Source organism: Saccoglossus kowalevskii, chromosome 17, assembly GCF_978046115.1.
Source record: "Saccoglossus kowalevskii chromosome 17, keSacKowa6.1, whole genome shotgun sequence".
Lineage (NCBI taxonomy): Eukaryota > Metazoa > Hemichordata > Enteropneusta > Harrimaniidae > Saccoglossus > Saccoglossus kowalevskii.
The window spans coordinates 7719880-7742647 of NC_140657.1; the positions used below are offsets into that span (position 1 = coordinate 7719880).

The window sequence follows — 22768 nt, forward strand, 5'->3', positions numbered from 1 at the left end:
GTATTAGGACATACACTGGGTCAGCATTCTGTGATGCAATGCGATTCAGAATGCTAATAGAAAAGGAATTCAGACTCAGCCAACAACCTGTCAGTAAACATTACAGACTAGTGTCCGTGTTTCAGTTAGTAACAGCCACACAGATACTGTTTCTACATACCGTAGTATAGAAATGTTTGCCATGTTTGTTTGTTTTTTGGCAAAAAAATTTAGATTGACATTTGTACAGTAACAGTTATGCTTTTACGGCTATAAGATATCATTAAATAATATTGATGCAAATCTCGAGTTCAGGGTTTCATGCCAAATTCATACATTTTTACATATTTTGTTAGTAATAATATCGTACCAAATGATCATAATTTCTCATTGCCAAACAGGTCTTGATAAATTTTTGATAAAAAAATAAGGAAAACATTTTATTTATGGAATGTGACTTATTTTTTTCAAAGACTGAATACTATCTGAATTATTCCAATTTGCAATATAGACTTGTACACTACAATATTATTTAACAAATATGGAATTTCAATAAATATACAAATACTAAAAAATGCTTGCCACATAAAATTATGACAATTTTAGGATCAAAACATGTATGTTCCATTTCCAACTGACATTTTAAACAAAGCTTAATAAGAAATTTATAAAAGCAGTATATTGCAAAATACAAGGTATGGCTTCTAATAAAATGGTACAATACAACAGAGGAAAGGCAGCTTCTATTAGAGAATCTAAACACATGAGAAATGGTGAATTTGAGTTTTCAATTGTTCAAAAAAAAATGGGTGCAAGCTTCTATTAGGGATGCGGCTTCTAGATTTTACAACAATTTGTTTGTGAAGAAGACAGTAAATAAATTCACAATTGGGACCTTGTTAATGTTACATGTTTGATTTTCTCACTGACATTTTTCATCATTTATATATTTTTTTTTTTTGTGAATACAAATTTGAAGATTTTGCATATTTGTAGGACTCAGGGGACATTACTAACTTTATACCAAGCCTACTGATTACGTTAACCTTTTCACCACCAGTTCCCTTCTTTCATCAAAATTAAATCCCAAAATAGTCCGGTTTATAGTCTGCACTTCCCTTCAGAAGATTCCAACAAAAAATAGCCAATTTTTTTGAGTAAAAACTGAAAATTGACTCAAATTTGGTCTGTTGGTTTCAAAATTAGGGTTAATTTCCAGTAATATTAAGAATATATAAAAAAATGAATACAAATTTAGGCGAGAATGTCTGGTAGTGAAAAGGTTAACACATAAGAACCTCAGAAGGAATGAAAAGGCAAACAATTGAAATGAATAAAAAAGAGGAAATACAGTTTTAAAATATGACAACTAAGCTGTGTGTTGCCGTCTATGTTGCATACATATTGAAATGAACTGAGCCAGTGGTATTGACATGTCATCACTTCCCATAGGAAATTCAAATTTATTTTTAACTAGTAGGAACCACACATTTTTTTTTTTATTCGGGCTAGGCTGGATCGCTTGTAAAAAAATGAATCTACATGCAAATTAACAACTATTACTGCATATTAAAATGCAAATTAGTAATTAAAACACTCTCCTAGAGTATTAATGAGCAAAGATCGATACAGCACATTCATGACATGATATTACTCTGCACTACTGCGTACATTGATAAATCAATCAAGTGTAACAGATTACAAATTGAAACATATTTAAATTGTTTTTATTATTTTTTCTGATTTATTTCACATAATCGGGTAACAATTGTCGACGACTCATATACGCTCAATGAAACCTGAATAAAATAATCCTGAGATACATATCGATATTTATTGTATTTCACCAAACACTTCAGCTTAGCAGGCCATTGTAACCAGATGGTACACAGGGAGCTTTAAATACAGCAAAACCTGTTCTGTCACAGCATATTGACACTGTGGTAGAATGAACGTAAATCTATTGGCACTGTGGCGGTCTAAGCAAAATGCTTCAAATAAACGACTTTTTCGTAATTTACATAAAATGGCACAGTGTAATACATTCAAATACATTTTCAGACCACAAACTACAGACATTTTAAATAATTTCTCAAACTTACCTCAATGCTGTGGCATATTCGTTTTCTATTCGACAACGTTCTTTCACAAATTTACAATATTTATCTACAAAGTCTATGCCATTTGCGGTGTGTTTCTCTGCTATCTCAAACTGGTCCTACAAGAATAGAAATGTAAACATTTAATTAATTACGTCAACAAAAATAACAATATCTTGTGTGTCCACATCAAGCATCTCCATCATTTTTAAATTACCATGGAATACTTTATTTTCCCTGGAATTAATTTTCGCTGAAAAGGCATTTTGGGCATTTTGTATGGAATTTATTTTCACTGATTTTTGATGAGTTTAATGTGAAATATAGGTAAAAAGTATATTCGCTGGATTTTATTTTCACGGAATCATCCCTTCAGTGAAAATGGCGAAAATAAATTCCAAGCGAAAATAAAGTATTCTACAGTATCTCCATACTCCATACATAAATCCATGTACACAAAACACATTTTTTTTTTCAAACCTATATACTTGCCCATAAAAAAGACCTCATTCAACTGAAAATCTTGGTAAATTGAACAACTTTCCACTGTACCAGGAAAGCAAAGAAGGACAGTATAATGTTATCATAACCCTTGACCTACATGTGGTCTGTAGTCCCACGATTTGTCTGACAATATAATTTAAATAACCCATATTTTGAGTGATCCCACCAAAAGTTTGAAAATTAATCTGGTGAGGTCTGTGCAGTACGTTGCGACTGTGATTTCCTAAAATCTTGGTAATTGCAATGTTAAAAGAAAGCTAAAATAAATATTGGCTTTTTCAAAAACATATACATGTAGGAAAGAATCTGTTACAATACTGAACACGTGACCCTTTGACTAAAAGTCAACTGAGCAGTCAATCTGGATTATTAAAATTATAACAGTAGTAATCTTTGAAGCATATCTCATAGATAATCCTTCTCATGACAATAGTGAGTTACTCATATATTTATTTGTTGATTTTATTTTTATAGAAGTCTTTGCTACAATAACAACGTTAAATAATGGCCTGCAGAGTTGTGCCTTTAAACATGACTTGCATAATGTAATTTGCAACCACATTTTCCAAAAAACAAGATGGATGCCATCAACACGTACTTGTATTCAGTATGATATAAGTACTAGACAAATGCAAAAAATGAACAGATTTGGTCCACAGGGTTCTGAAAAACGACTCTAGATGGGCGGACAGACAGACGGATGGATGGATGGACGGTCGGACAGACAGATGGATGGACGGATGGACAGAACCCAAATTACAAACTTTGTTCAAATGTGGACTGATAATGGGGGTATTAATTCTTATTGAATGTAAATGGGTACCCCCAGAAATACCAGGATTTAAAGGTCATGCATAAGGCCTTTAGTATATATATATGATGAAAGAAGGTGATGCTGGTCAAATATATTAATTACACTAATTACACTAATTACTATAGCAATGTTATAATAATAATAATACAATTAACTATTTATAACAATGACCAAACCCTTACAAATTTGATTATAAGCTATTCTAAGCACATTAATCTCGTAATCGACTTTGTATCTAAATACCACTGTTAATGTTAATATTAACCACACATCATAAAATCAAATTATATTTCAATGGTAAATATTTTTTTGTCAAATGTAAAAAGGATATGCCATATTCAAATCTCATTTTAGTCAGGTCATAGACCAACACAAGATTCCCATTCCCATCTTGTTTCCCTGTATGACACTATGACACTATTGTTTACATTTTGGTCAACCAGTATACGCAAGTCTGACAGAAAATGGCATGCGCGAATCCGTACACTATTTCGCATAGAATCTACTCATCCAAAATACACTGCATGGCATTAAGGTCATTCATTGTTATAAATATAATCTCCTGGGTTTTCGGAATGAATGCGATATCATCAAAAAACAAGTGTTTGCATATACTTGAAGACATCACTTGTTCCTGTAGAGATTATTTTTCTATTAAAAAGGTCTGATTTTGTCTATCGTTAATAAATGCAGAAAGGCTATGATTATTAATAATAATAACTTTATTACACAACCAAAAACCATAAGAGGGTTTAGTATGGTAAATAACAAAAGACTAATTAAAAAATAATGCGTAAATACGCATGCTCTAATTTCAGTGTGGAGTGCCATAAGAGATCACTGGTCTGTATTCTAAGAATCTAACACATCATGCACCCCATTACATATACTGTATATTCACAATACAATATATATGTAGATTAGATATAATTTAACTGAATTTTATAACTAATGACTCAATTTGCTGCTGATTTTTTTATGGGAGTTTTCACAAAGAATTGTCAGTTTTTATATACTTTTACATGCACAGATAATGAGCATCTTGTATACTATACAACACAATAGACAAGTCAGTCAATTTTGCGTATATATGTAGCATAATACACCCAGAGGAACACCAACTGCAGACAACTCTGACAATCAATGTAGATATAAATGCCCTTGATTAATTTTTATGCAAAATGCTCGCTTATGTGTTATTTTTAGGTTTTATGAGTGATATTTCTAATTACTTGATAAATGATATTCTGGTACCAATTGTTTCTGGCCTAATGGAACAGCATTAACATTTGTCAGTTTCAATCAAAATGAGTGATTATTTAGCAATCCAAATCATTGTAACTTGGTTTTTCATATTTCTACATTCTTCCATATTCTGAAGTATCATTCAAGCATGATGCCACACTGGAGTAATACAAGATTCATGTATGATGACAAACACCATCGATTGTGAATACAGGTTTCACACCTGTAATTGAAGTGGTGTCTTTGTGAATTAATTTCTGGGGTAGTAATAACTTGTATTTTTTCCTTTATGTCTTCAAAATTGATAGAGGGATAGCCAAAGTTGAAATTTTCGAAGCACTGACGGGTTGAGGCATGATACTTATTCTGGCACAGTGTTTGTGTGATTGGGTCAATAAAGTGTATCCTCATTCTGAGGTGTGAATAGCTGGCCAGTGTTACTATGGTATTGTATTGTATTGTATTGTATAGTGGTATTGTAAAAACAGCTGAGCATAAAATCTGATCGGATCGTGAAATTGACAACTGTAACTCCACTCAAGTACAAGAAATCATTAAGAATATGGTATGTTGAAATCGTGGCGTCCATTTCTTGTAAGCAATTTACATGGTTTTTAATGAAAGCTTCAATACAAGTGGTCTAAAACAAAGTAACCCTGTGTATGAACATACGGGTCACATCCTGGTACTACCCATACATCTCGGAAAGTTCATTATCGATGACACTTAAATAGCAAACAAATGAGGTATAAACATTTGAAATTATTGCTATTAAAGGAAATACCTCCCAGAAATGCCAGGATGTACGACCTTCGGGGGTTGTGTATAATGCCTATTTGTATGGAAAATCAGTCTCCATTTTCTGTGCACAGCAAATCATATATCTCTCACCCTACCCTAGTACTGAATTATGGCCCCTGGCGACGGTGGTTACCATGGGACTTTAGTGTAGATTATCATTTCTGACAGATGGTTTATTATACATACCTCTTGGGCTGATGAATTCAATGATGTACATAAAGAAATGAATATAAATTTTATTTCATTCAAGACAAGTTTATATTACAATACGGGGCTGGGGTAGAGGTGGGAGTGTTTATCAAGATTGTTTGATATTATGCACAGATACTGTCATACACAGTACACAATTTTTGCTTTGTTCATAAAGATTACATAATTAAATAACAGAGGTGTAACTATGGTCAGACTAATCCCGATTAAAATGAAATCTGTATTTTCAGTAACCCTATCTACCCATTTTCTTAAGGGAAATCAAAAAGTTTATTTTATTCATATGACTCAAAATTATTAATTCTGCCATGCAAATTAGCTTTAGTCATTCCACTATGTAGTGAATGACGAGCACTTAGTATTAAGAATTACAGGGGGGGGGGGGGGTTCAACATTTTATACAAGTGATAGATACATGTACACACCGTATTTGTTCTACTAAAAGTCTTCAATAAAAACGTACATTATCTAATATGACATTTATTATACACTGCACTATTAAAGCGAGAGGGTCGTCACTTGCGCATGCGCGAGAATTGAATCTAAAGCGATGATAACAACTAAAGATGCAAAGGCTCATGGGTAGATGCTTGTTTGTAAACAATGAAACCCTATGGCCATCTGACGCATGCGCAGGCGCCGACATCCCCACTTTAAAATACAACTTATTTTGACCATACACACACGTCTGACATTTACAAAGTGTATGTATGTATGCGCTATTAAATAAAGTAATGTAATTTTTTGCGTTTGAGTAAAGACTGAATACAATATTACATCAGTAAATATACCATAGGCATACATGGGAAATTAGAAATACCATATTTGCTCTATTAGTAACGCATGCACTTACATAAATTACAGAGCTATTTCTTAGTCAAAATTAGTACTGTAATATTTTACAGATTCAGTATACAACAATACGATTTTTTGTGTTACTATGAGATGTGCTTCTTATAGAGTAAATATGGTAGGTTTATATCATACAATCTGTCACATCCAACCCCCCCCCCCCCCGACTAAAAACAAAGGTATACATAATTAAGGGTGAAAGAGATTAATGTGTATGGTACTTCAGACAAGTTGTTATGTACGCTACATTAATATCTGTCACATTTTTATTCTGATGACTCATAGTAAAGTCGATGACCAAGTATTATGTGTACAGCAGTGTGTTTGTATGTGTGCACTAAATCAACTAAATATGAATATCAATCGTTCTTTAATTTTCTTGTCTGTTTTACCCTACCATGATTTCCCGCCAAAATGTTAGTGTCACATTCTGTCTACAGGTTTTGAATTTTTCTATATATTTTTTTATTTCAGACTAAAATGGAGATAATTTTCAACTGACACAGGTTTTGATGAAAAAATTTTTTAAAAAAATATTTAAAAAATTATGGGGGTTTTATTTTGTAATTGGTGAAGAAAGTTAACTGTGGTGCTCAAAAGATTGATGACGAAAAGTGATAAATTTATTTTGTGTTTCTTAAGCCAATAGTTTCTCAGTTTACATTCTTGTACAGGCTAAGATTAAAACTAATTCCATACGTTTGCATATCAACTAGACCATTAAGGCCTGTCCACCTGGCAGGCAGATTCCAGCTCGTACAGGTAGATAAACAAATTGCCCTTTTTGTGGACAGGTGAATAATATCAAATTTTGACTGTCTGACCGAATGCGGTAGTCCCAATTTTCTAATGTCAAGAAAATTGCTTGCAAAGTTTCTAAGATTTTATTTTGAATACTGTAAAATACTTTATTTTATAAAGTGGAAGTTGCATAATAACAGATAGTACAGTTGAGTCGTTGTCAATCTATTTTTTTTTAGAACAATATTGTCATGGCGGAAAGGATATTTATTATGGATATTTATTATGCTCATGAATACAATAGTAAATCTTTCTAACAACGAATACAATGGTGTTTTGTTGCCATGTTCCATATCCCAGTTCAGTCTGAGATAACCATACTTGTGATTTTTACATGTTGTGCCCATGATAAGGAACTGTACATGAACACAATTATTTTCATTCAAATAAGCAGCGAATTAGACTTTTGGAATTAGAAATTCAATTATTTGCAAAACAAAATATAAAGAATGCATAGATTCTATGGAAATAATAATACTGGGTAACATCTGGGGTTTGTGCGAAAAATAAAAAAATGTTCAATACTTGGGGTTGATTTTTAAACATTTTAATTTTTATTTGCATTAAAATAATTATGCAGAAAGTAAATGGAATGAACAAACTAATTCTTATATATTATTTATCAAAATTTGGTCTCACACCTACAAGTACATCCAATCTATCTGTACTGTATACATCTACTATTTTGTAATGAAAGCCACCCATCTCAAGCTTTTAATAAAATAGATGAAAAGACCATGTATACATAAATCATTCTTTTCTTAGTGGTTCATTTCCTCCACATTATTGCAGCTATTGCACACATTGTACAGCTAACAATTAAACATGTACTCCAAGACATTCACAAGTACATTCATTGGAGGTGTACGTGTTTAAAAGTATTTCCGGTGGATAGATTAAAGGGTGTGATCATTTGCTACATAATTGAAATATGAATTACGAATAGTCCACGTGAGCGCAAGAAATGTGATTACGGTGTTACGAGAAATACATGTGTGACATTATTATAGGCATAGCCAATGCTAGAAATACTAATTAAATAAAGTGATAAGTTTGAGTATTTTCAAATTTTTAACAATCATGAATCTTCAATAAAATCATTGTTTAGGCAGCAACCATAGCAGTATATTTCTTTGATGAAAAAACTTATAGAGATACTTATACATGTAATTAAAAGTGCATGCACATACATGTAAGTATATTCATTATTACACCAATCAATTAGTAAGATTTCTTTAAAAACAATGTAAATATTATCACAATTATACTTAACTGTTTCTATCAGGACATCAAAACATTTTTTAACCAATATACTATATTTGGTATTGTATAATTGTGCTGCTCTAATAAAAAAAATTGCTTTGATTGTATGTAAAGTCATTGAAATACTGTAGAATACTTTATTTTAGCTGGAATTAATTTTCACTGAAAAGACTTATTAGGTGTTTTGTATTGAATTTATTTTCACTGATTTTTGACGAGTTGATTAATTCCAAGCAAAAATAAAGTATTTTACAATATTACTTACTTTGACCATAGAAAAATCTATAATTAATCGTTGGTATATGTGGTACTAATAAAGTGAGTGGGGTATTTTTATATATAAAAAACAAAATTTTAAAATACTTATTATATGTAGTTGCTCTGAAGACATGGAACAAATGTGAAGTGATATTTTCTTGCCTTTGACCCTGGCGTAAGAAGGTATCCATTACAAATCAAATGACACATAAAGCCTATAACTGACTCTATAATCATGCTATGGATACCCCCCTACTGTTAGAGAGTTTTCTGAAGGCAAAAGATAAGATCCCATGTATAATGTGACATGAATCCATGTTGGTTGAAGTGTGCACCATAGACTGGTTTGCAGATGGAAATGCAGAGACAGACGGAGAAACGTTTTAAATGTCATGAATTTCCAAGTCCAAATATAGAATAGTCTTGAAAACATGATCCATGAAAACAAAGGTATACAAAAATCAGGTTTGTATTAGAGTCAGGTTCTGATGTTTCCATTTCTGGCAATTCCACCCAAGATGGATTCCTGCACCAAGCCATCTAGAGAAGCCCTCTCCTTAACGCACAAACACACACCCATACACCCACTCGATAGTTTAAGATAAAGAATACAGTTTAATAATCAAGATATTAAAGACCATAGAGATAATTAAGATATTATACATGTATTGTTAAACAAAGGATACGGTTTTCTTGGGAAGAAAACTGAGATTGGTGATATTTGTTATTAATTGGATACTGAATCTTCAAAATATTAATCTTGCTTCCAAAGCAAAACGTTGAGTGACGCAAATGTCTAACAAAAAAATAGTACATACTGCAAATCTTTCAATTATTGCGAATAAAATATGTTGTAATTTGATAGCGTTTGTGATGACGTAATTTCCCACAAGTCTCTGTACAACCCTGTCTTAAATAATAATAATAAATAAATAATAATAATAAAGATAATTTATTGCATCCTTAGAAATACAGTGTTTCCATCAGTTTATAGCAACAAAAGTAAGATATTAAAAAACAAAATAACAAAATAACTATAGCAAATAATAAATGATAGATTTTAGTGTTTTTGTTAAGTATCTTTCTCGTTTCTCATTAAGAACGAGCTGTGTATAAATTCTCCAACAAGTTTGATTACATTTGTGTTAGAATTTGTCATTAAGTATGTAAATTTCTGTTGGTCAGTTTTTGTTTCATCAGGAAACTGTATATTTGAGAATATATCCATTCGCAGTGTGGAAGCAAGTGACAACTTCAAAAGCTACAATAATTTTCCAAATTTGCAAAAATTTGTCTTATACGAAATATGCAGTTTAGAAGAAATATTTTGTACCTTTTGTATCTTTATGCTAGCCAGGTTGTATTAATACTACACTTACTGTATTTTTATACAATAGATACAGGCAAGGACACTTTCAGCAGTTCAAATTAAATTATTATTTTACAATTTCATTTTTAAAGTCCAATATACAATAGGGTTGCTGTTAACAGTAGTCAAATGGGCACAGACTACAAATCCTGTGCTGGGGCTACCATTTCCAAAAATTAGTAGACCAATTGGACCACTAGAAATTTCCAAAATATGACCGTACTACTCTATAGATGTCCTTCACAAATTGTAAATGACATGACTATTCACAATTTTCTGCATGGTTGTCACTACCTACTAAACCTGATAGACTAGCAAATAATATCAGGGGATTACCAGCTTTAAAACTAGTAGCCCAGCAGAGTTCATAAAGTTTTGGTAATTTCGAGCCTTGTGTACCCCAAAAAAATGATCCTATAGTTGTCTCATAAAGCTTTTGTGTTTAAAGCGGCGGAGACGTCCCTCTCGCTTTAAATGCCACATGAAGTTAATTAATAAAAAATACTTGCTAATAACAGCTACTATTAAAATTTAGCATTCTACGCAACTGCTCAAAACAAAGTTGAAATTCAATCATACTACATGTATGTGTACTATGTGATTTCTGTATTTATTTTTATGGTGACCCAATGCGTAGGCAACCACTTCTCAGGTTTTTATGGTGACCCAATGCGTAGGCAACCACTTCTCAGGTTTTTATGGTGACCCAATGCCTAGGCAACCACTTCTCAGGTTTTTATGGTGACCCAATGCATAGGCAACCACTTCTCAGATTTATTTGCCCGAGGATTAACCTATTTTCAACTGTTGGCACCATCTACATCTTTGAATACTGTTTGCCACCCCACTCCCACATGAAATGCAATACCAAAAAATGTCTGTATGGTCCAAAATGAACATAAAATTTAGTGAAAATTTCAAAAATGAGAAAATATTTGCACATAATTTTTGACAGTAAACAACCTGGGGACAAATGCCAATTTTGATGCCTGCATTATCGGACATCATTTTTCTTGGCGCTAGATTGCTGGTTAATTCACAAAACATATTTTTAATGATGTTAATTAACAGTAAATTCTTCCCAATTTGGCCAGAGCACTTGATACTAAAATCATTGAAATCATGTGTGATTTCATACCATTTTCAGATCTTTGAACAAAAGTAGGGCAGCTAATAAATTGTATGTACAGTTGTAGATGAGGGCCATCAGATCCACACATATTTGTTATTTGGCATTATGCCATTATTTTAACTTATTCAGATGTTGCATGGAAGAAAAACTATTTTGTCTGAAATGAGTGTAACTGCAGCCATGTTACAATGCATCAAAATCAACTATATTTGGTTCACAAGTCTCATTGATCAACAGAATGTATAAGTGTCATGAAGAAGAAATGTTATGAAGTGACAAGCTGGTACCAATAATCTGTTAAAAACAGACAATTTTCACCACTTCTCGCATGAATTATGTTTGGATTTTAAAACGAATTCCTTATTTATTAGTTTAATGTCAAAATCTTTTCTGAGATAACATGGTGTTGAGATACTGTTACTTCATCAATATCGCCCATTATCAAATCTGGCTAACATATTGTTCCAATTGAAAAAAACATCAATGTTTATTGAATCTCCTGTAAAGTTTTAACACCACTACAACACTATGACTTTTTGTTTGGCATGTTCTCCAATTACACTTTACACACAACACAGGATCTCAGAGTGAACGAAAGAAGGTATCTTGTATTTGTTACAACATACATGGCCAAAAAGCAATAATGAAATCGATAATGAAATTCTCAAAATCACAATGGCAACTTGCATGTTTGTTTGATAACTGAAGCCATTCTTAACATTCATAGATAACATCTGATTGGGTAATAAATCAGTGATCTACAGGGTCAGGGGTCAGATAAAAGTCAGCTCAGTCTCCTGGTCCCTTGACTTTAAAACACTGATTGATTGTTGAAGAGTCACCCGCTCGTAAAAGATATTTAATTCAGAATGTCTTTGTAGTACATGTAGATTGTATTTCAAACTAAAATTAATATTTATTATTGATTTAAAAACTGTACAAAGAATATTGGTCTTGATCTATATGGCTGCTATAATGTCATGCAGCAAATTCCTCAATGCATGTCTGCACAGCAGGTGCCTTGAATGAATGAACACACAGACAGATAGATCAGTAAACTATAAGGCTCATCCCACACCCCCTTACAATCTCTGAATAATGATCAAAAGCGTATACAAATAAACAAAACTATGAAAGGTTACAAACAGTACCATAATAGTATCATTCACGTTATAGATCATGGCACGTGAGAAGCCGAGATGAACAGGATTGACACAAGCTGAAATGTGTGTGTGGTTAATGGTCAGGACCGAGTTGGCAGACATCGAAAAAAACTTGGATCACGATCCCAATAGATGTCAAATCAAAACTTGGTTGAGGTTAGCTGTCACGAACCAAGATCACATCATCGGCGATGAACTTAAGAGACTATGACAGTTATGTTGTTCTGTGTTGGTAAAACTGCAGCATCTTATGAATAAATACTCTGTATATTATCACACTGTACAATTCATTGAATCATTGTGGTGGCTTGAATACCAGTCCCCGCCATGAACAAAATGAATGCAGAATATTGTCGGTGACACATATTTATACTGCAATCAGTTTCTTCCTGCAATGCTACATCTTCATGAAAATATTATCTGATAGAAGCAGTTCTAATAGAGTGTTAAAAAGGTAATCACAAGCCACTAGAAGCAAAAGCAAAACTTTAACTGACCAGCCCTTAAGTTTGTCATCAACAACGCCATCAAGCAACAGAAAGTAAAAAAATAAACAGCAATTGATTTGTTTCTGGTCATAGAACCATAATGCATCAGTGCCCAATTGAGTGTGGTGTGTAGTGCAATGTATTAAGTTAAGCCAAAGAAATTAGAATATTATATTCTCTAGTGTCTTTGGCTGAGTCAACCAATCGCTGCATTCTTGAGTGGGTTTAACACATCTACTGCAGAAAGGCTACACAGAGATGCAGACTGCTGATAAATACTGTACAAGTAAAGCTCCAACAGACGTTGTTGACATGTTAAGAGAATAGCAATCATCTTATCAGCACACACCAACTACTTCAAGGTGTTTACTCACATTACTTTAAGTAAAGTATAACAATGGAATTCCCGCCTGATTGGTTTTCATTATAGCCGGATATGTTCCGCAAAAGACACGCTGCAATGCACCAGGACAATACTGTGTATTGAAATTCAACATAGTATCCCTAATGAATCAAATTTCACTCCATACTTCCACATATACCAGTACAGTTCCTGCTCTAACTTTTAATCAACATCAATAACTTGACAATTTGTTCCAGATTCAGAATCATAAAAGCGGCTTTCAATCTGTCATATCTAAAACATGGGAGGGAGGGGTCACATAGTTGCTGCTGTGGGTATCATGAATTCCAATAAACTATTAAAAATCAAAACATTACAAACATGTGAATGGGGATTATGCTCACCCCAAATTAAAAAGAGACTCTAATTAAAAAACAAGGTGAGTGTCATATTTTAACAAGTCATTGTCAATGACATAGTCCCTGTCATGTTTTAGTGACTTTGTCAAACAATGAAAAGCAAAGTCAGATTATGTTTAAATATTATTAGTATTTAGCATATTACAAATGTGCATGAAACAGGTATAAAGACGAAGTTTGAATGAAATAGGTCAGAAACTGTTAATGACATGTCCAAATGTTGATTTATGATTAATGGCTGTCAGTTGAAGTTCAACAAAATAAAACAAAGCGATATTCACATGTAATGTGACTTGTGGTGTACCAAAAAAAAAACATGTAGCACATTATATTTTGTCTTTTTAACAAATTTAATCCAAATCTGTACAATCATCTCTGTGAAATGAGCAGAATACTCGTAAAAACAAAATGGCCATCAGACTGCCATTTTGAATCGAATCACCAAAAAAATTACGTGCATCAGTAACCCACCATGACTGATGTGAATGCCAAGTTTGAACGAAATCAGTCACGGCATGTCCGAAAAACGGTTGATGACATGTCCAAATCTTGATTTTTGAGTCAAAAATGGCCACTGCTCAGTCAAAGGTCAACCAAATAAAAATAAATCGATGTGCACATGTCTCCAATTATGACTTGTGTTTGTACCAGCTTTGAAGAAAATCTGTCCAAGCATCTCTGAGAAATGACGAAGAACGAATAGAAGCACGAACAGAACCCAAAACATAAGTCCTGGTTTTGGAATACGACTACGGAGACTAAAAATACACAGAATAACAATTCTTATGCATTTTCACATTGTGCCTAATGACACAGAAATCCAACTTGCATATGATTTTCTAAAATGCTAGATGATAATTTACCCGAAATATTTGCAGATGACATTATCTACCCCCAGCTTGGTTGAGTACATGATATTTATGGCGACATTGTACATAGAATAGACTGTAAACTTAAATATTTGTCATTAACAATTGACACATATATAAATAGTCGCCTATCACACTTATACTCAAGGCTTGAACTTTAGTTTCCTGAAGGCTCCAATTTTCAAGGTTAAAACAGCAGAAATATAAAATGCCTGACTGAAATATGAAATCATGAAGGAAATATGAAGACCAAGATAAGTCAGACAATGACCTTCATAGTTTCCATGCACTTTGAGATATGAGTCACATGACTACCAGTTAAAATATAAAATATTAAACGTTTTAGGAAACTGTATTAATTTATATATACAGTTAAATCCATGTCAGTGACCAACTCTGTATAAAGACCATCTGCCTATAGTAACTATATTAGGCAGTGCCAAGGAATAACCTACGAGCAATGTGTATAGACCACCTGTCTTTACAATATGTGACCACCCTTTCAACAATATTTCTGCAGATTCACTGTTGTTTACATACTAAAATAATCATTAGCATTTTGTTTATAACAAAATTGTTTATAAATTGGAATCAAATACTAAAAAAAGTAAAACTCAGACTATCTGAGATTTATATTCAAAGATGGAGAGAAGAACTAAATTTCAGTGAAACCAATGAAAATAGGGGAACAAAACTGAGAACATACAAACTATTCAAAGTAAGTTATAATATGGAAAATTATTTGCAAAACATTTCAAATTTCAGCCTCAGGAAAATGCTTTCAAAATTCCGTCTGAGTGACCACAACTTAGAAATAGAATCAGGTAGAAGAACAAAGCCCAAAATAGAATTAGAAAATAGACACTGTAATAAATGTAACACTAAAGCATTAGGAGATGAAAAACATTTCCTGCTATTTTGTACTGGCTATATAGAACAAAGAAAAAAACTGTTTGATGAGTGTGCAATAAATATTTACACAATGGATGTGAATTCCATATTTAAAAAGATTATGGAGAATATTATAGCTTTAGCAAAATACTTAAAGAGCACAATTTTTAAAACCACAGAAAGTAATTAATTTATTTTTTCTTTTATTTTACTAACATTTTATTTTTATCTCTTATGTATTGTATGTTTTTTTATTTTCTTTGTATTTATGTTCCTTACCATTCAAAAACCCTCTGAAGGTTTTTAGTAGTGTAATAAAGTTATTATTATTATTATTATAACAATTTCTTATTTCCTTATCATGACTTAAATAAATGTTGAATATTATGTCAAATATATGAGTTGGCAATCCATAAAAAAATAAATCCAACCTCCACATAAAGACCACCTGTCTATAAGGACCATTTTAATAAAGTCCTTCGAGTGATACACAGGTTTGACTGTATACATTGGAAGTTAATTTAAAGTACTGTTTCATAAATGTGGTCGGGTGCGATGTGGACTGACAGGATTATTAGCAGAGGGTAAACTAATAAAATTGTCATACCTTATGAATAGGTCTGTAGTCCCCCTCCCCTTTTTATTTATTTTTCAACATGCATTGATGACATGCACCTGTAACCAATATGTACGATTTTGATACAAAGTTTGAGTGAAATTACCCTGTTCATCTTTGAGAAATAGCCTGGACATATATCAGAATTTTGAGGACCAAAATGTCCGCCAGTCAGCCATACTTTATCAAATGATAATGAAAATTGATGTGCATATGTAAGTTATCATACATGGTCTGTGTAAAGTTTGAATGTGATCAAAGAATGTCTGAGAAATGGCTCCCGACACATGCACAAAACGATGGACAGAGGGAACCCAAATAGTCACCGATTTTGGACTTGGACTTGAAACATGAACTAAAAATACAGTTTCACATTGTTTCATGATCTCAAATTAAAACAAGCAGCCTATCGGCTGAGATAGCTCCGCTGTTAGCAATGCACATTTCAATTAAAGAACTGAAGACATCATTAGAAAATGAACAATATGTATAGTATCAAAGCAATCGAAGATATCATCACGAAATGAACAAATCTGAGAAAGGTCTACATGTAGTATCTAAATATATAATATCAAAGCAATTGAACTATTGGTTTTTAACAAGAAGTCGAAAATATCACTTTTTACCAAAAATTACAAAAATATTCACCAAAATTAGAGAATTGAAGACATCATCACAAAATAAACAAATCTGAGAGAGGTCCACGTGTAGTACGGTACCTATATATGTAATATCAAAGCAATCGGACTTGTGGTTTTTAACAAGAAGTCGAAAATATCACTTTTTACCAAAAATGATAAAAATATTCACCAAAATTAGAGAATTAAAGATATCATTACAAAATGAACAAATCTGAGAGAGGTCCACATGTAGTACCTATATATGTAATATCAAAGCAATTGCACTTGCGGTTTTTAACAAGAAGTCGAAAATATCACTTTTTACCAAAAATGACAAAAATATTCACCAAAATTAGAGAATTGAAGATATCAACATGAAATGAACAAACCTAAGAGAGGTCTACCCAAGGTACATATACACCAAGTATCAAAGCATTCAGGCTTGTAGTTTTCAAGAAGAAGTCGAAAAAGTAAAACATTGACACGGACGACGGACAATCACTCATATGATAAGCTCCGCTCGACAAAGTCGACAGCGGAGCTAAAAAAAGGGAAGAAATTTTCTAATTGTAGAGATTGTGTTTTACTTTTTTTTCCATAGTCTGAGTCTGATGTGTTTTTTTTTTTCTCAAAAATCAGTGTGAAGAAATATCACATTATTCATAAAAAATTTATTCATTACCCAATTCTTTTTTTTTACGGAACTGGAATGTCATTGATCTACGTTAATTTCATGGTCTAAGTCTTGCATGTAGTCATGCATTTATACATGTATCTTTTACACTACATGTGTACATACTAAACTTGTATAAAGATACTGTGACCTTACAAAGTTCAAGGTCATTAACATGTGGTATCAATACCTATTAAAGCAAACAGATTAGTCTTTGAGTAAACAATACACAAACTAACACTGAGAAAACTCCAAACAAATAAATTAGTTTGCATACAAAGAATAATTACATGTATATTAATTTAATATTTACAACAACAAAAATGTTTTACACAAATTCATGAGTGTTCTTGGGAACATTAGATAATGTATACATATATGTTGGAATGCTTTACTTCCTAGCTAGCAGTGTTTCTCAACATCAACACAAATAATAGTATATTAAATGTTTACAATATAAATTAATAAATAAGGTACATGTATGTTACTGTGGAATGTATTGTTGTAATGTGTTGGTATTAACGGGAAATATGAATGTTTAAATGATGAAAATTATGAGGAAACAAAATTTAAAAAAAAGTAAGAAATGCACTTTCTCAAATTCATTGTAATTCAATAAAATTCAAAAAATAATTCCTACAGAAGAGTATCTCCATAAAGAAAAAAATTGCATTTATTATTTGCTTGATCATTAGACTTGCATACATGTATAAGCAACCATGGACAAAAATGTGATTTACATAAGCACATGTGCTAATAATTGTAGATGAAACCTTCCTCAGACAAGCACATCACAAGGACTGACCCTGTCTTTAGTAAAGTGACATTTCAAATACGATAATGACAATAATGCTCTTAGTCATAATTATCGTTACTGTCAGGCCCTTTATTGAATTGATTTCAAAAATTATTACTTTTTGATATAAATATCAATATTTATATTATACATAATAATATCGTATATGTATATTGGTGTTTTACCTGAAGTTACCCCGGTACAAGTATATGACTATTATTTTTAGAAGAATAATTATTAATAGAATTAAAGTCTGTCTCTGACATGATGCAAGCATTGACACCCACCATACACGTCACCACACCCATCACCACACCCGCCACACCATCATCACCGTCACTACACCCATCACCACACTCGCCACACCATCACCACTGTCACCACACCCATCACCACACTCGCCACACCATCATCACCGTCACCACACCCATCACCACACCCGCCACACCATCATCACCGTCACCACATCCATCACCACACTCGCCACACCATCACCACTGTCACCACACCCATCACCACTGTCACCACACCCACTACACCCATCACCACTGTCACCACACCCACTACACCCATCACCACTGTCACCACACCCACTACACTCATCACCACTGTCACCACACCCACTACACTCATCACCACTGTCACCACACCCACTACACCCATCACCACTGTCACCACACCCACTACACCCATCACCACTGTCACCACACCCACTACACCCGTCACCTACTCCAGGACATACATGTATGTGTATTCATTACTGTATACAGCTTAATTACTAGGTGAGTTTTGTTTTTAAATTAGTAGTCTTAAATTTAAACTCAGCGAGTGTACAAAGTTAACAACAGAATATATTTTTTCCTTCACAAACCAGTGAATTAAAACCTAATTAGTGAATGTTCTTACAACATCAAATCCACTAAAATTGAACCCAGTGAATATTTCCTCCCATTACGATAACACAATATCCCTAGATACTGAAATACATGTGATTTAAGGTTGCCTTGTCATATAAGAAATGAATCATGAGCTTAGATGGATGCAGATATTGGTACATTATGATGGAAACACTCAATAACTTCAGCCAAATCAAACAACACAAACGATAACACAAATCTGGTGTTTCCAATAATGGTCTAAAATTTTTTTTTATTTTATTTATTTATTTATTTCATTAGGTTTTTGTGAGAAATCATTCCTTAATACAAGTAAGTGCTAGTCATTCATTACATTGAAGGAAGTACAAGAAATCAAACAATACAACATTGGTGGAATGACTATAGCTAATTTGCATAGAAATAAATAAATATGAGCTCATTTGCATCAAATGAATTTTCTGATTTCCTCCTTCAAAATGAGTGGGTAGGTTTACTAGAAACACAGGATATATTTTATTTGGCCTTATTTAAAACAGTTACAGTGGTTTCCCGTTACAAAAGAAATAGAGATTTCTAACATGCCATCAACATAGCAAAAATTCATACATTGAAACTAGTGATCATATAAATGAATCTAGCAGTAATTATTTTGATATTTAACACGAATCATGGAATCCACAATTTGCATAACTCAAAACAGTATAAAGACAATCATGGGATGTCACGATTTCTTTTATATGCCTCCATTTGAAGCCACCTACTGGTTTCCTATTGGACCAACCCAAACGTCCACTCACAACACCCCTATACATACAAATGTAAACACCTTATATACAGAACACTATAGTCCTATTACCAGTACCGTACAAAAGATTAGTTAATATCTTAATACCAGATTAATTAATAGTGTCAACAGTGTAACAATAGTTGTGTTCACATTATGCGAAGTACGGGCTAAGATTTAAGCTGATTTAGGCTTATCTAGCATATTTGCATTTCGGCTAGACCCAATTGCGTCCACGCACAGGGAGGGCCAGTCGTTAGCACGGGCTAAGGGGTGCCATTAGTCGGTGACCTTTGGTAAGCCGCTATTCACGAGCGAAAAATGGATAACAGGCGCGAGGTTCTATTTCTGCTGCTGACATGTTTCGTTCTAATTTTGAAGCGACGTGCACAGGAACGCGAGAGAAGACGGACCCAACTTATTTGGATGCACATAAACAGTATACAACGATCGTAACAGAATACAGAGTTTTATTAATGCATGTCGTAGACAGCGAACCAAATTTATTTTGTCTACGATTGGAGCTGGCTGCTGTACGCTCTACTACAGTGACCCGATTAGTGTGGAAGCGAGCGCGGAGTAATGACTGGTGGAATATTGTCGTTATACGAACATGGGACAATTTTCACACCCAAAGGTCGCCGCAGAGGGCGCTTAGCCCTGGGCTAAGCATTCGCGCATACTTCGTTAGCCCGTGCTAAGGTCTAGACCGCGTCTTAAATTCGGATCAGATTTAACCCGTACTTAGCATTCCTTAGCCCGTGCTAAGCGTTCACGCACGTTTTCTTAGCACGGGCTAAGGAATTTGACCTCTTAGCCCGTGCTAAGGAGCTGTGCGTGAACGCAACTAATCATATCCAACAATAGGACTGATCATGTACAACCCCTATATGAGGTCACACATTCTGCCACTTTCATTTCTATCGTTTTCCTGTGACAGTACGAAGTTCCCGAAAATATACTTCAATATTTGCCAAATAGTATTGTTTTTAAACGTTTCGACATGAAAATTAACTTTTGTCATCTTTTACAAATTAAGCCCACAAATTTTGGGTCCATATTTTTTCCAAAAATGTTGATCAAAAATTCTAGTAAATGAGGAATTATGTCTATTTGATGCAAAATTAACAAAAAAAATATTGGAAAATACTGAAAATTATGAAAAATGTAACAAATTTTGGTGACAGACTTCAATGACAACTTCTCATATTTTGTTGGAACAATAATCAAGAAATTGTTATTGATAGTAAGCACCCTTCCGTTTCCAACCCTCCCTAATTTCATGTGTATATTCAGTTAGTTGGAGAAGCATATACAATTACATTGAAGGGATGGACTGTTAGGGTTAATGTTTAGGATAGGAGTCAGGGGGGTTCTTTAAGGAACTCTTTCTGTGAACAATTATTTGAAACAGGAATCTGGGATCTAATTACAGATGGGTCACCATGTAAACACCCCAGTAAGGTCAAAGTACATATACATGTGGTTATTTTCATTTAAAAATGAAAACAAAAATATGTACACATCCACAGGTAAAGTGGGTCATGGACTTACAAGTACCTACAAATCAACACAGTGTCACAGTAGTCACAACATTCCCTCTGATAGAGGAACTGTATAGCAACAAACCAATACCAGAATTCCAGATTGCATCAATATATAGCTTTGTATGATTCAGTAAATATTTTATGGAAACATCAGTTTAGAAAATCAATATCAAAGATGTATACAGCATCCTTAAGTTGAACTGAGGCCTGAAAAACTCAAGGTTAACTAATCTACAATTCAGGATCTTTTAGTACATACTCTTACACAATTATAAGCACTCCTAACTCCAGTTGAAGGAGTGGGTGGGAAATAAATCTACAGACACATTTTACCTCAGTTATGTCATGGTTTTCCCACTTACTTTCACATTTCACCACAGCCTACCCACACTTTTGGTTTCAGTAACAAACATGGGAGGCTAGAGAATAATAAAATGAAATTCTTCGCCATCGATTCTCAATAAACCTACTCCAATATTTCAGAAAAGAACAATGATATGATATTTTGTATTTGTTGGTTGAGACTGCTGGTAATTTAAGATTTTGTCTTGTCTCATTCTGAAACAAGAGTGAATAAATTTTTATTATTTTTACATTTTAGCGCAACTTTGAGCATCCATTGTCGATCATAGAGTTGATTTTGCTAAAGTCAATATTTTTAAGCATGCGTTCTCAACTATCCTTGAAGAGGTTGCAAATTGAGAAGGAAATGTTTTTAATTTTTCATTTTCTCCATATTCTCAATGTAATAGACAGCAAACATAAATGCCAAAATGGATTCGTCAACCATCTTCCATTAATTATTCAAATGTACAATATTACAAGAGAATAGTAAAGAAACAAAACTTCCAAGTCAAGGTTGACACACCTGCCCAACCCAGCAGGAACATGCATCGTTACAAACAAAAACTACCGATATATACGGATAGTTGACTCATTTCATTTCACTTCCTTCCTCAAGCAATAACGTAACAAAACTACTTGCACGATTTGAACTGACGTTCACTGTTAAAACTTGTACGTTGTTGTGAATTAAGTTTATAGTAGGTACGATGGGGGATTAAAATGAGAGGAGTTATTTAGTTGTTATTGTCATTAGTGGTAATTGACACGGCACATCCAAGTGAATTTAATACGTAATAACTCACGATTATTATGACATATCGAACGCCATAGATAGGCTGAATCAAATTACAGACCGTCACTGACGCTGTCTTATCATGTCTCGGTTTAATGGCATTGATTCAATGGTGTCACTGTTATTGAAGGACGCCGAGAAGACCTGCAAATGCAACTTCAGTGATCAAGCACCCGGTTCGACGGGAACAAGCGATTTTCTAACCGCTTAAAAATA

At 33.3% G+C, this 22768-nt stretch overlaps 1 protein-coding gene across 2 annotated transcripts in view; it reads right to left on the minus strand.

Annotated features, from left to right (window-relative positions):
- LOC102804110 (formin-binding protein 1-like) overlaps window positions 1-22768 on the minus strand; it is a 56313-nt gene that overhangs the window by 33180 nt on the left and 365 nt on the right. For both annotated transcript variants that reach the window (XM_085492055.1, XM_085492054.1), the window contains exon 2: window positions 2082-2197. In XM_085492055.1, the coding sequence (XP_085348181.1) occupies window positions 2082-2197 (116 nt within the window). The remainder of the gene's footprint in view (window positions 1-2081; window positions 2198-22768) is intronic.